General features: G+C 35.6%; 1 protein-coding gene across 1 annotated transcript; it reads right to left on the minus strand.

Moving 5' to 3' along the window:
• Window positions 1-701: 701 nt before the first annotated feature.
• LOC128640446 (calcium-binding protein 4-like) lies at window positions 702-12391 on the minus strand. Its single transcript, XM_053692925.1, has 5 exons — window positions 12086-12391; window positions 11325-11355; window positions 9946-10089; window positions 6883-6992; window positions 702-839 (listed from the first exon to the last, which is right to left on the minus strand). Exons 1-5 carry the CDS (start codon window positions 12389-12391, stop codon window positions 702-704), a joined length of 729 nt encoding a protein of 242 aa, XP_053548900.1.
• Between the last annotated feature and the right edge of the window lie 1275 nt (window positions 12392-13666).

A 13666-nucleotide genomic window follows, 5' to 3' on the forward strand; every position in this document is an offset into this window, starting at 1 on the left:
TTTCTCAACAGTTCTTTAGTCTCAGCAATATAGAAAAAGTGTTCTTGTGAGTCACATTTCTGATATAGAAAACATCAACTTCTTTCCTTTTATCTGGAATTAGGAAACAATTATTTCCATGGGGTTGCACTATTCAGTATTTATGTATTTCACTCAGATACAACTGGCTATAAACCTAAACATACCAATTAATGTCTTAAGTGAAGCCTTTAAATGGCTGCTCCACATAGCAGTTCTGTATGTTAGCTATTCGAAACTGTGTGCCTTTTAAGGAACTTCCAGCATTACTTCACCACAGATTATCCCACAACAGTCAACTGGTTTTGGTTCATGTAATCTGAGCTTTTCTTAAGATGTCTAATGCTCCCCAATCTTCCCTATAAATAGTAAGTCATTACTGTGTCCTTTCAATTAACCCCTTGATGTTTAAACTTTCCAGATTTTTAATGATTGTCCTTAGTAATTCAAAGCTAACTGGATTTAAAAGAGGACTCTTAAAAGAGAAAGCATCTTCTGCAGGAACAGTGGTGGACTTGTAAAGCCACATAACTGCATCCACTTTGAGACATTTTACCTACTTCTAAAAAGTAGAGAGAAAAAAGGGGTTTAACCTCGATTGTGGTAGAAATCTTTAACCAGGCTCAGTCTATTCCTCAGAACTGAGATCTGAGAGCTCCAAAGAGATAGAAACATCTTTTAGCCTAGACCTTAAACAATATCAGTTGACCTATGGTCTTTAAACTCTTCAGATCTAAAGCTAAAAGAACAGCCTTAAGCAGATCTGTAGCTTGAGCTTTACTAAAAGCGGAATCTGAACCTTTACTCTTAATGTTGGTCACCTGGATTGTGAGGGTAAAACATTGAATCAGAGCAAATCCTAAGAATCAGATAAAGAGTTATGCACTTATTTTGGGATATCCCTTAAACACATGTTTAGGGTCAGGTTCATCTATTTAAGGCACATGGAGGTCAACATTACTCTTCCTTAACCCCTTAATCACCACAGCACTTTTGCATTTTCTGTCCGTTTGGGACCAAGGCTATTTTTACATTTTTGAGGTGTTTGTGTTTAGCTGTAATTTTCCTCTTACTCATTTACTGTACCCACACATATTATATATCGTTTTTCTCGCCATTAAATGGACTTTCTAAAGATACCATTATTTTCATTATATCTTATAATTTACTATAAAAAATGATAAAATATGAGGAAAAAATGGAAAAAAACACACTTTTTCTAACTTTGACCCCAAAATCTGTTACACATCTACAACCACCAAAAAACACCCATGCTAAATAGTTTCTAAATTTTGTCCAGAGTTTAGAAATACCCAATGTTTACATGTTCTTTCCTTTTTTTGCAAGTTATAGGGCCATAAATACAAGTAGCACTTTGCTATTTCCAAACCACTTTTTTTTTTTAAATTAGCGCTAGTTACATTGGAACACTGATATCTTTCAGGAATACCTGAATATCCCTTAACATGTATATATTTTTTTTTAGAAGACATCCCAAAGTATTGATCTAGGCCAATTTCGGTATATTTCATGCCACCATTTCACCACCAAATGTGATCAAATAAAACAAATCGTTCACTTTTTCATATTTTTTTTTACAAACTTTAGGTTTCTTACTGAAATTATTTACAAACAGCTTGTGCAATTATGGCATAAATGGTTGTAAATTTTTCTCTGGGATCCCCTCTGTTCAGAAATAGCAGACATATATGGCTTTGGAGTTGCTTTTTAGTAATTAGAAGGCCGCTAAATGCCATTGCGCACCACACATGTATTATGCCCAGCAGTGAAGGGGTTAATTAGGGAGCATGTAGGTAGCTTTTTGGGGTAATTTTAGCTTTAGTGTAGTGTAGTAGACAACCCAAAGTATTGATCTAGGCCCATTTTGGTATATTTCATACCACCATTTCACCGCCAAATGCGATAAAATAAAGAAAAAAATGTAAAATTTTTCCAAATTTTAGGTTTCTCACTGAAATCATTTACAAACAGCTTGTGTAATTATGGCACAAATGGTTGTAAATGCTTCTCTGGGATCCCCTTTGTTCAGAAATAGCAGACATATATGGCTTTGGCGTTGCTTTTTGGTATTTAGAAGGCCGCTAAATGCTGCTGCGCATCACACGTGTATTATGGCTAGGTTTAAAAAGCTATATACTTTACCTGTGGCTAAAGTTTTTGGGTAAAAGTCCCTAAGGTGAGGCTACTTCTACTCTTGCCTAACGTACTTCTATCTTATGGAAGATATTTCTTCTTTTAAGGATCCCTTAGATAGGAAGTTTGTATCCTATCTTAGAGAAGCATATTTACATATTGGCTATATTCTTAAACCTGCCATTTCTATGGCTGATGTTGCTGCTGTTTCAACCTTTTGGTTGGACAGTTTAGTTATCAGATCTTGAATTGACTAAGCATTGTTCTTTTACTTCAACATGCTAATCATTTCATTTGTGATGCTATATTTTTTGTAATTTTAATTTATATAAAATCTTTATTTTTAGCCATTCTTACTAGAAGAGTTTTATGACTTAAATCTCTGATATGGTGTCTAAATTTAGATTACTATCTTATCATTTTAGGATAGTATTTTTTTAGGTTTTCTATTAGATTTTATTGTCTCCACTATTACTGGGGGAAAGGGTAATTTTATGCTCCCAATTGTTTTTTTCCCTAAGGCCTCTGGCTCTAATTAGAGATCTACTCCGAATTTGAATAAATCCAAGCCTTATAAATAAAACCAAATTCAGCCCCTAAGACTGCATGAAGGTGCGGCCCTTAAACCAGTTCAACTTGTGGGGGGGGGGGGGGCAGATTGAATTTATTTCAACACATTTGGACAGTTTCTGTTCAAAATCCGTGGATTTAGAATATTGTTTTCTCAGGGGTATCGAATAGGATTCAGAATAAAACCTCCCATGTCCCATGGGAAGATTCTTTCCCATGTTACAACAAACCCTGTAAAAGCTCAGGTTTTTCAAAAAGTATTTCAGATCTAGAGTTTTCAGGGGTGATTGTTCCAGTTCCTCTGCAGGAATGGAGTTTGGGTTTCTATTCAAATCTATTCATTATCCAAAAGAAAGAAGATTCGTTCAGAACAATTCTGGATCTGACATTTTTAAATCGTTTTGTAAGAGTCCCAACATTCAAGATGGTGACTATGAGGAATATTCTGCCTTTTGTTCAGCAAGGTCACTTCATATCCACAATAGACTTACAGGACGTTTATCTTAACATTTCGATTCATTCAGGCCGCTATAGTTTTCTGAGATTCTCTTTTCTAGATAAGCATTACCAATTTGTCGCTCTTCCATTTGGCCTAGCGACAGCTCAGAGATTCTTTTCAAAGGTTCTCGGTGCCCTTCTATCTGTAATCAGAGAGCAGGGTATTGTGGTGTTTCCTTATTTGGACAATATCTTGGTACTAGCTCAAATCTTTTCATTTAGCAGAATCTCACTCGAAACAACTAGTGTGGTTTCTTCAATGACATGGTTGGAGGATCAATTTACAAAATAGTTTCTTGATTCCTTAGACAAGGGTCACCTTTTTAGGTTTCCAGATACGATTTAGTGTCTATGATTCTTTCTCTGACAGACTAGAGACAAATGAAGTTAATTTTAGTTTGTCTAAACCTTCAGTCTCTATTAGTCCCTTCAGTGGCTATGTGCATGGAAGTTTTAGGTATCATGACTGCAGCATCGGGTGCGATCTTCTTTGCTTGTTTTTGTTTGAGGCCTCTATAGCTTTGCATGTTGCACCAAAGGTGCAGGGATTATTTTCAGATATCAAAACTGATATACTTAAATCCCAGCACTCTATACTCTCTGATTTGGTGGTTGGACTATCACCTTATTGTTCAGGGGGCCTCATTTGTTCATCCTACCTGGACTGTATTCTCAACAGATGCAAGTTTTTTCAGGTTGGGGAGCTGTCTGAGAGTCTCTAAAGGCACAAGGGGTTTGGAAACCTCAAGGTTACCAATTAATATTTTAGAATATATAGAACGTGCTATTTTCAGGGCTCTTCAGGTGTGACCTCTATTGAAGAGATAACTTTTACATTTGTTTTCAAACAGACAATATCATAACAGTGGCATATATCAATCATCAAGGAGGGACTCACAGTCCTTCACTTATGAAGGCAGTATCTCGGATATTTTCTTAGGTGGAATACAACTCTTGTCTAATTTCTGCGATTCATATCCCAGGTGTAGACAATTTGGCAGTGGATTTTCTCAGCCATCAGACTTTATATCCGGGGGAGTGGTCTCTCCATCCAGTTGTGTGTTTTTTTCATCTTGTACAGATGTGGTGTCTTCCAGAAATAGATCTGATGGCCTCTCATCTAAACAAGAAGCTTTCCAGATACCTTTCCAGGTTTAGGGATCCTCAGGCGGAGATGGTGGATGCCTTAGCAGTTCCTTGGTTTTTAACAACCTGCTTATATTTTTCCACCTCTGGTTCTTCTTTCAAAGGTAATCTTCAAGATCATAATGGTGCAATCTCATGTGTTTCTGATAGCACCAGCATGGTCTCACAGGTTTTGATATGTGGATCTTGTCCAGATGTCCAGTTGCCAGTCTTGGCCACTTCCTTTAAGGCCAGACCTTCTGTCTCTAGGGCTGTTTTTTATATCAAGATCTCAAATCTCTACATTTGAAGGCATGGAAATTGAACGTTTAGTACTTAGTCATAGAGGTTTCAAAATGTATCCTTACTATTAGCACTATGGTACAGGATCGTAAGTCTGTTTCAAGGGAAAAAAATTATCGGGTTTGGAAAACCTATATTTCATGGTGTTCCACTCATAATTATTCTTGTCATTCTTTCAGAGTTCCTAGGATTTTACAGTTTCTTCCGGATGTTTTGGAGAAGGGATTATCTGCAAATACTTTGAAGGATACATTTCTACTCTTTCTGTCTTATTTCATAGAAAGATTGCTAAATTTCCTGATATTCACTGTTTTGTTCAGGTTTTGATTTGTATCAAACCTGTTATTTAATCTATTTCTCCTCCTTGGAGATTCAACTTAGTTTTGAAGTTTTTTTCAGACTCCTCCTTTTGAGCCTATGCATTCTCTGATTATGAATTACCTTCAAGTGTTATTTCTTTTGGCTATCTCTTCTGCTAGAAGAGTTTCTGAATTGTCTGCTCTTTTGTGAGTTTCTTTATCTGAGTTTCCATCAAGATAAAGCTGTTTTGCAGACTTCATTTACATTTTTGCCTAAAGTTGTGAATTCTAACAAATTCAATAAGGAATTTGTTGTTCCTTCTTTGTGTCCTAATTCTAAGAATACTCTTGTAAGGTTTTCTCATTCTTTGGATGTGGTAAGAGCTTTGAAATATTATGTTGATGCTATTTAAGATTTCAGAAAGACTTCTAGTCTATTTGTTATTTCTTCTGGCTCCAGGAAAGGTCAGAAAGCTTCTGCTATTTCTCTGGCATTTTGATTGAAACGTTTTGTTTCACAAAGCTTATTTGAAGAAATGTTACCATTTTGTTCTGTTTTTGGAAGCAGCCTTTGGTAGAAAGGTTCTTCAGGTCCTTATCTCAGTTTGATTCTAGTGCCTTTGATTTGAGTTTTTTTTTAAAAATTTTTTTACGAAAACTTATTTATATTTTGGATTTCATTTCTCAGCGGATTTAGCTGTTGTTATTTTATCCCTCCCTCTCTAGTGACTCGTAGATTTCCACATCTTGGGTATTACGTATATCCCATACATCACTAGCTCATGGACTCTTGCAACTTACATGAAAGAAAACATAATTTATGTAAGAACTTACCTGATAACTTCATTTATTTCATAGTGGTAAGAGTCCATGAGACCCACCCTATTTTTGGTGGTTATAATTTTTTTGTATAAAGCAGATTATTTTTTCCAGTTCCTCTTTTTGTATGCTTTTTACTCCTTCTTTAACACCTGGCTTCTTGGCTACACGTTAAACTAAGGTATGAGTGAGGTGGGAGGTATTTATAGGCATTTTGAGGTTTAAGAAACTTTGCCCCCTCATGGTAGGAATGTATATCCCATACGTCATTAGCTCATGCACTCTTGCCACTATGAAAGAAATGAATTTATCAGGTAAGTTCTTACATAAATGATGTTTTTAACAAAATATACAAAGAGAAAAAGGTAAATTTAATAACGGATGCAAGTGGGAAAGTATTTTTAAAAATGCATGCTCTTTTTGAACCATAAATTTGACCCTTCAACAATATCTGGCGTTAACTTAACAGTAGAAAATATTCTCAGGGGTCACAATTATTTCTTTATCAGTGCAAAATAACTGTTCAAATGCGGAGGAGCTGCAGTTTCTACTACCTCGCTACATATGCATCAACGTAACTGAAGCCTGATATTCAAAACTCACTGCTATGTCTCGTCGCTACGGCAAGGCCCTTATAAAAACACACATTTTATCTTGAGAAATGTTCTTGTTGCTGTGTAGTGTTTTTTGTGTGAAACAGAGACTCCTACATTACAATGCAAGGTCTAAAAAAAATCCCAAAGATTTTGTGTGATTTCTCTCCTGCAGGCGAGGTTTTGAATATCAGGCCCAGGAAGAGAAGGTCCATATTTAAGAGAAGGTACCTTAAAGATATTCACTCCAGGAGTACATGACTATATTCTCTTTTAGTGCCTCCATGACATTAGACCACATAATTGTATGTTCCTATTGATGACAGAGGGGATATGAGAGAGGTCAACTTGTAGCTCAGTAAAAAATAAATTTGTGGGATAAAGTTTCCTATACAGAATTGTATTATTTTAAATCCATTGGACTGTTTTATCACTATGATCCCATAACACAATCCTCTTAACATGCTGTGAGGCGAACAAAAAGTGTAAAAAAGTACTTTTACCTCTCTGAATGCAATCTTGAGCTCTCTCACTCCTACCATATTTTCAGTTTCTGCCAACATCTTTGGACCAATAAGTTCCACAAAGTCCTCAAAATCCACTCTGCCTCCCACTGTGAGACAATAAAAGATAGTGAGGGAAAGGTCAAGAAAACCATTAATGTCAATAACCTGAAATGGCAAATCACATCTACGACATAGCAAGACACCACCGTTATATTATACAGTGCAGAGCAAGGAAATCATTTAGGGCAACTAAGAAGACTGTAATAAAACGTAATAGTTACAGCTGCCTGGCAGTATGCTTCAGGTAGTAAATGAAAAACTAATAGCTCAAATGTGTAAACATTAATGGTCATTATAGTAACAAATGTTATGCAAAAATGACTACAACTAGCTGAAACATAACAACAACAACTTTTGGACACTTGTCGACCTAGGCTTCTGCCTTCTCTTTCTTTATGTCCCCTATTGATTCCTGTACTTGGACTTTGGCTTGCAATGAGATAACCACCCACAATAGTTGGTATTTTGTATTGCACATTATGGGCTAGATTACGAGTGGATTGCTAACAGTTACGTGCAAGTGATAAGGGTTTAATCATGGTTGTTTGCCCACGACAGGTTTTTCGCTCTATTACAAGTTGAAAGTAAACACAATCGTTTGAGCGCAATTAAAGTTATTGCGTATTGGGTTAGCGCAACCTCAGAGCTCTGGTTAACTTTTGCAAAACAACAAAGTCTCACAAACACATCAAAAATACATTACTAAGTACAGTTGCACTCCTAATAACATCATCTAATAAAAATTATTTAAAAAAAATATTTCTCAAAAAAATGATAAGGGTTTAAATATGTGAGGTCTCAGGTGTTCGAAAAAAAAAAGGCAGGCAAAGGTCTTTAACATAGAGATACTTTTTATATATATATATATATATATATATATATATATATATATATACACATATGTTAATATTTGCATAATATTTTGTATAATAATTGTGTTCCCTTTTCATGCTTTGAAAATTTGGCAATTTCTAATTCTCAGAACCTGAAATGCCCCATACCAAATTTTTTAAGGCCAACTCTGCTACATATCTATCCTTTTTTGCCTTTATCAGATAATAACTGCAAACAATCCATTTTTTACTAACTTTATGATCGTGGCTAGCCATGTCTGTGGAATAAAGCCCAAATTGGCTCCTCCAAATAATGCAAATGGTGGGTAAAGTTTAGCTATTGAAAAATAATTGCAGTTAAAAGGATGTTTATTTGTTTTTAAAAAGTTAATACTTGGCTGATATGTTATTCTATGGCAAAACAACAGAAATATCTTGTAATCACAAGGTTGTTACTGTCCCTTTAACAAACAGCTGCAAAATATAACTTTACTAATCACCAAACAACAAAAATGAGTAATATTTTCCAGACAACCAATTCATTCTTCATTATATAAAATTAATTTACTGAATATAAACCTTTAACTTTCTCCAGCATGAGTGAAATCGTCATGCCAACCCTTGCATAGGCAGACCTGTCACAGAGTGTAATTAATATCTCTTGAATCTCCCAAGGTAGAGTGAATGTGATAGGAAGCACCTGGTACAGATAACATTCTTAAGCAAATACAAATCAAATTGAAGTGTTTCCATGGCACTTTTACTTGTGTTTACCTCTAATTTGTATAATGTATTTTTGTTATCAGTTCAATACATGCATTGCATATTTTGAGATAGACTTGCTGGTTTTATATTTGGCAAGATAAAACACTGAGACTTGCAGGCATAACTTGCTTAAAGTGAAAGTCAACCCTAGCATTTTGAAACGCTAGGGTTGACTATTGAAACAAATAAAGGGCACTTTCATTTATGAAGTATAAGATACTTCATGTAGAAAACTCCTTTATTTGTTTCAACCGATCGCCGTTCTTAGCTGCTACAGCAGCCCACGGCTAAAAAATATTTTGCTAACAGGTGACATTTTCACCTCTTAGCCAATAGCTGTGCACTAAATCCGGCTCCCATGGGCGCCAAACTGGATTTACTGCACAGCTATTGGCTAAAAGGTGAAAACGTCACCTCTTAGCAAAAAACCTTTTTTGGCCGTGGGCTACTGTAGCAGCTAAGAACGGTATGGTTGACTTTCACTTTAAATAACACTCTGAGATAACTTCAAACACACCCAAGAAACTAGCCCACTAGTCAAAGCAGCAAGACTCATTTTACAATAGAAAACTTTAAATTTTGTACTTTTTGTCATGATTTTAAAGCTACATGAAACCCAAATTTTAAAATGATTCAGAAAGAGCCTGCAATGTAAAACAACTTTCTAATTTACTCCTATTATTTAATTTGCTTCCTTCTCTTGTTATCCTTTGCTGAAAGGTGTATCTAGGTAAGCTCAGAAGCAGCAAATAACCAAGGTCCTAGGTGCTGATTGGTGGCTGTATATACAGAATATACTGATTGTCATTGGCTCACCCATCTGTTCAGTTAGAAAACAGTAGTGCATTGCTGCTTCTTTAACAAATGATACCAAGAGAATGAAGCAAATTTGATAATAGAAGTAAACTGGAAAGTTGTTTAAAATTGTATGTTCTACCTAAATCATGAAAGAATTTTTTTGTGATTTATATTCCTTTAACTTCCTATTTTTAAATGACACTCTGTAAATGAACTCCAATTTTACTGTTTACCCTGAATACACATTTTTCTGCATACTTTAAATAAGAATTTTACTGCATCATTTTAATGCACATTGTAATGTTTATTTTGATTATGATGTTTACCCTACTACTTTTATTGAGCATTCTACTGTAATTTATAGAAATGTGAAGTATGCCCCTTAGCTCTTTGGAGAAAATGTGCCGTTCCAGAAAACTGTGACTAAACGGTCTTAGAGAATCTCTAATGAGCTGAGAACGTTAGACAATCGGGTCCTACACGTGAACTGGAGATTTTTTCTCACTATAGAGTTTATAAATTCATAGTGAAAGAAAGTAAAAGCCAATCAGACACTGTTTTTAATTTCTTCACAAAATATTAAATAATTGCCTGAAGCACTTACTTCTCATTTTTATGTGTTGGGAGATTTCAATCAGCTCCATCTCTGTTGGCATATACCCCATTGTCCTCATGCACTCTCCAAGCTCCTTGTATCCAATGTACCCGTCCTGATCTGCATCAAACTCTACAAAGGCTGCATGGAGCTCTAAAAAAAAATAAACACAAAACTTGAAATTCAGAGACAGCCAAGTAAGATAAGTTTACCTGACATAAAGCAAAGTAGGCAGAAACCAAGAGACAGACACAGGCTGAATAGAAAACAGTGGGAGACACTAAAAGGAAAAACAAAGTTACTTGCTAGAATGAAACCCTGTCCAAGATCAAAAATGGTCCCTCTAGACTTCTGCACTGCACTCAACTCCCTGAAAAACAATAGTAACACCTACCATAATGACCTTTTCAGCAATGACAGCAGCCTCATAAGAGCAGAAAAATGCAAATTACATACAGTAATCTCATTCTCAGCATTAACTATCCTCAGCGTTTTTCAGCCAGTAGCAACAGGGTCCCTTTTCCAGGGTAAGGCAACAGAGGGAAATGCTGTTCCTGCTTCCTGAAAGAGGCTGAAGGTGATTCAGGTGAGATTGTTTTACTGGGGTTAGCTCTCAGGGGATCCTTAGATATTGGCAGAATTCCTGGGTGTTAAGGGGAGGTGCTATGTAATCTATCTACCCCCATGGCCTCCATGTTGGGAGGGTCAGTTGGGCTTTGGAAAGTATTTCAGTTAGGGGAAATCATGTAGTGGGATTTTGGACAGGCTGGCGGGGACATCATTGGTATGGTTAATTGCAGTAAAGAGCTAAGTTACAATTAAAGGGTGGGGGCTATTGACAAGAACCAACTTTTACCCCGGTATGGTAGAGAATTTATTTTTCTTTATCCTTTCTCATCAAATGTTAGGCTGCCTCTCACCAGGTGTAAGTGCACCAGATCAAAGCAAGGTGTAATGAAAAAGGTCTGTGTGCACATTGCAACTGCACTTAAAAGCAACAGGTGTGAGGTGCTGTTAATGTTTGAGAGCTCTCACTGAAAGAAATAGCTGGTGTTGGCATTTGAGAGTAGTTCCCTTGTAGTGATTGGCTAACTAACTGCTTACAGGAGATTGATAACCCTCAAGCTGTGATTTATAGCAACAGGATTGCTGTTATGTAAGACTATGTTACTAGCAATTATAACAAACATAGGACCTAGTCTGAGGTATATAATTACAGAGAGAGACAGGAAGATGAAACAAGCAAACAAGCAAAAGAGTAAAGATATATAAATGCATGAGATACAGAAGGAATGGTTCCCAAATGAACAACTGAGATTGCAATCATTAAGTCACTATAGCTAAAAATGGCTAAGATTTGTCTATAGACATGTAGATATTTTACTTACCATCCATTTCCTCAGGGGCCAAATCTCTTTCCTGTTTTAAAAATAACATAATAGGTTAATAAAGTAAAATTGTTCTAAAGCTGGTTGTGTAATGATACTGGCTCTCATATCTGCGTGTTGTCTGCAATAATTCTACAATAAATAAATAAATAAAGCATTTCATAAATTATACAATGTCTTGCTCATAGCCTTACAAAGGTAATTTGTTTTTAAGATCTCAATCCAATCAATGTGTGCTATATACTGTTTTATTTTCACCCACACTGTCACCAGTTGTCCCATATACAATCAGTATCACAGTGACACACATTTTATAGACCACAAACATGGTCAATACATTGGTATTCATTGGTTTGAATCATGCAGTTCATGTCATACATATTGTCAGTCAGCATCAAACACATAATCTATGTCACATACAGTATCAGGGCCACTGGCATGGTCCCACAATGTCATATATATTGAATTCCAAATTTACACATACTGTGTCTGAATGTGTGTGTGCTAGTGCCACACAAGACTTTATGTAATTTGCTATCACCCCATAATTAACTTTGTTGCATATGTTGTTATTTGTTGTCATATACATTTTCAATCAGTGTCACATTGTGTTAGAAACAGACAGTGTCACAGAAACTGCCTGTGCTAATGACACTCTTTCAGCGTCACACACATTTGTTTCTTCTACATTGTCACCTTTGTCATCCACATTTTCAGCCAATGTCACAAAAACTGTCATTGTGTTACTTATTTTCACTCACCTTGCTGAAGAGTGAATTCAAAAAGGGTGAGTAGGTCTTTGTTGTAATGCTCTGGGTATCGCTCACCCTTTTGCCCCTGTGATGTCCCCTTCCACTTGAATTATGTCCCTCCTCATGCCCTCCTTGAGGGCTCTTTCTGCCATGTCCTGTCCCATCATGCCCTACTTTAAGGCTACCTTCATGAACATCTGTTGTTCCTTTCTTGCCCCCTAAGTCTACTCCACCTTTGTTTTTTGCCCCAGGGCTTCGTTTGACCCCGTCTCTCTCTAGAGTGGTGGTTTTCTCTGCTCTGGTGTTGTGAGACATGGGATGATTTTGAACAGTCTGAGTCGTTGAGAGATGGTTGCTCAGTGATTTAGAGACAGCACAGGATTAAGAGTAATCTAATAACAACAACTTGTTCTTAGCCTTGGTAAAGAGTTTAAAGGGATTATTGTTGGGACATGTGAGCATAACTCTGTGTGTAGACGAGCACAGACACACAGACACATATGTACATGCAAAGTGTATATAAAGAACTATTTTGCATTGCAGTGTAATTTGTGGCTCATACATCATCCATAACTATATGCTTTGAAGTCATGCATATATTCTTCACATATTTTTATATATTGCAATTAATATTACCTGGTTCTTTATAATAATATTCTTTATAGGATGGTATCTAGCTAATGTATTTTAAGACCTTCATTTTTGCAGTATATAGGAAAAAATAAAACTGAGAATCTAGCTCAAATATAATCTTTGGAAGGAGATTTTAATTAATTATAGGCAGAGTTTGGACATTATATGAATCAAGCAATAAAAAACTAGAGGGTATAAAAACATTCACAGCTATATTCAGTTCTGACTCTGCTTTAAAAAAATAATATTAAATAGTATTATAATTGTAATTTAATTAATAATAAAATGAATGGGTTTTCAGTAAATGCTTTTACAGCAATTATGTTTTATATACTATGTTATATATTAGATAACAACACATAAAAAAGCTTAGATGCATTCTTTTTCAAATAAATATAGCAAGAGAACGAAGAAAAATTGATAATAGGAGTAAATTAGAAAGTTGCTTAAAATTGCATGCTCTATCTGAATCAGAAAATAAAAAATTTGGGTTCAGTGTCCCTTTAACCAATACGAAATAGACCAATTATATAATGCTAGTCAATCAATCACATGATTGTTTTGTCATGTGATTAACTATGATCATATGGTTGGTTTATATGAAAGTGTGTACTATTGATGCAATTTGTTTGGTGTGTTGATGGTTTAATAATAATAAAAAAAATTATATTCATATCAAGGTATTGTGTAATGAGGTGTGCAATTGCTCAGTGTATGCAGATATTTTGCAATATGGTGTGCAATTGCTCTGAGTATATAAAATAATATCCCTTTAAGTGTGTGTGTTGAAACTTTAAGTTTAACAATCTGTATTTTTTTTATTCAGAACTCTGGACAGCACTTTTTTATTGGTGGATGAATTTATCCACCAATCAGCAAGAACAACCCAGGTTGTTCACCAAAAATGGGCCGGCATCTTAACTTACATTCTTGCATTTCAAATAAAGATATTGAGAG

This window comes from Bombina bombina, chromosome 9, assembly GCF_027579735.1.
Source record: "Bombina bombina isolate aBomBom1 chromosome 9, aBomBom1.pri, whole genome shotgun sequence".
In the NCBI taxonomy this organism is placed as follows: domain Eukaryota; kingdom Metazoa; phylum Chordata; class Amphibia; order Anura; family Bombinatoridae; genus Bombina; species Bombina bombina.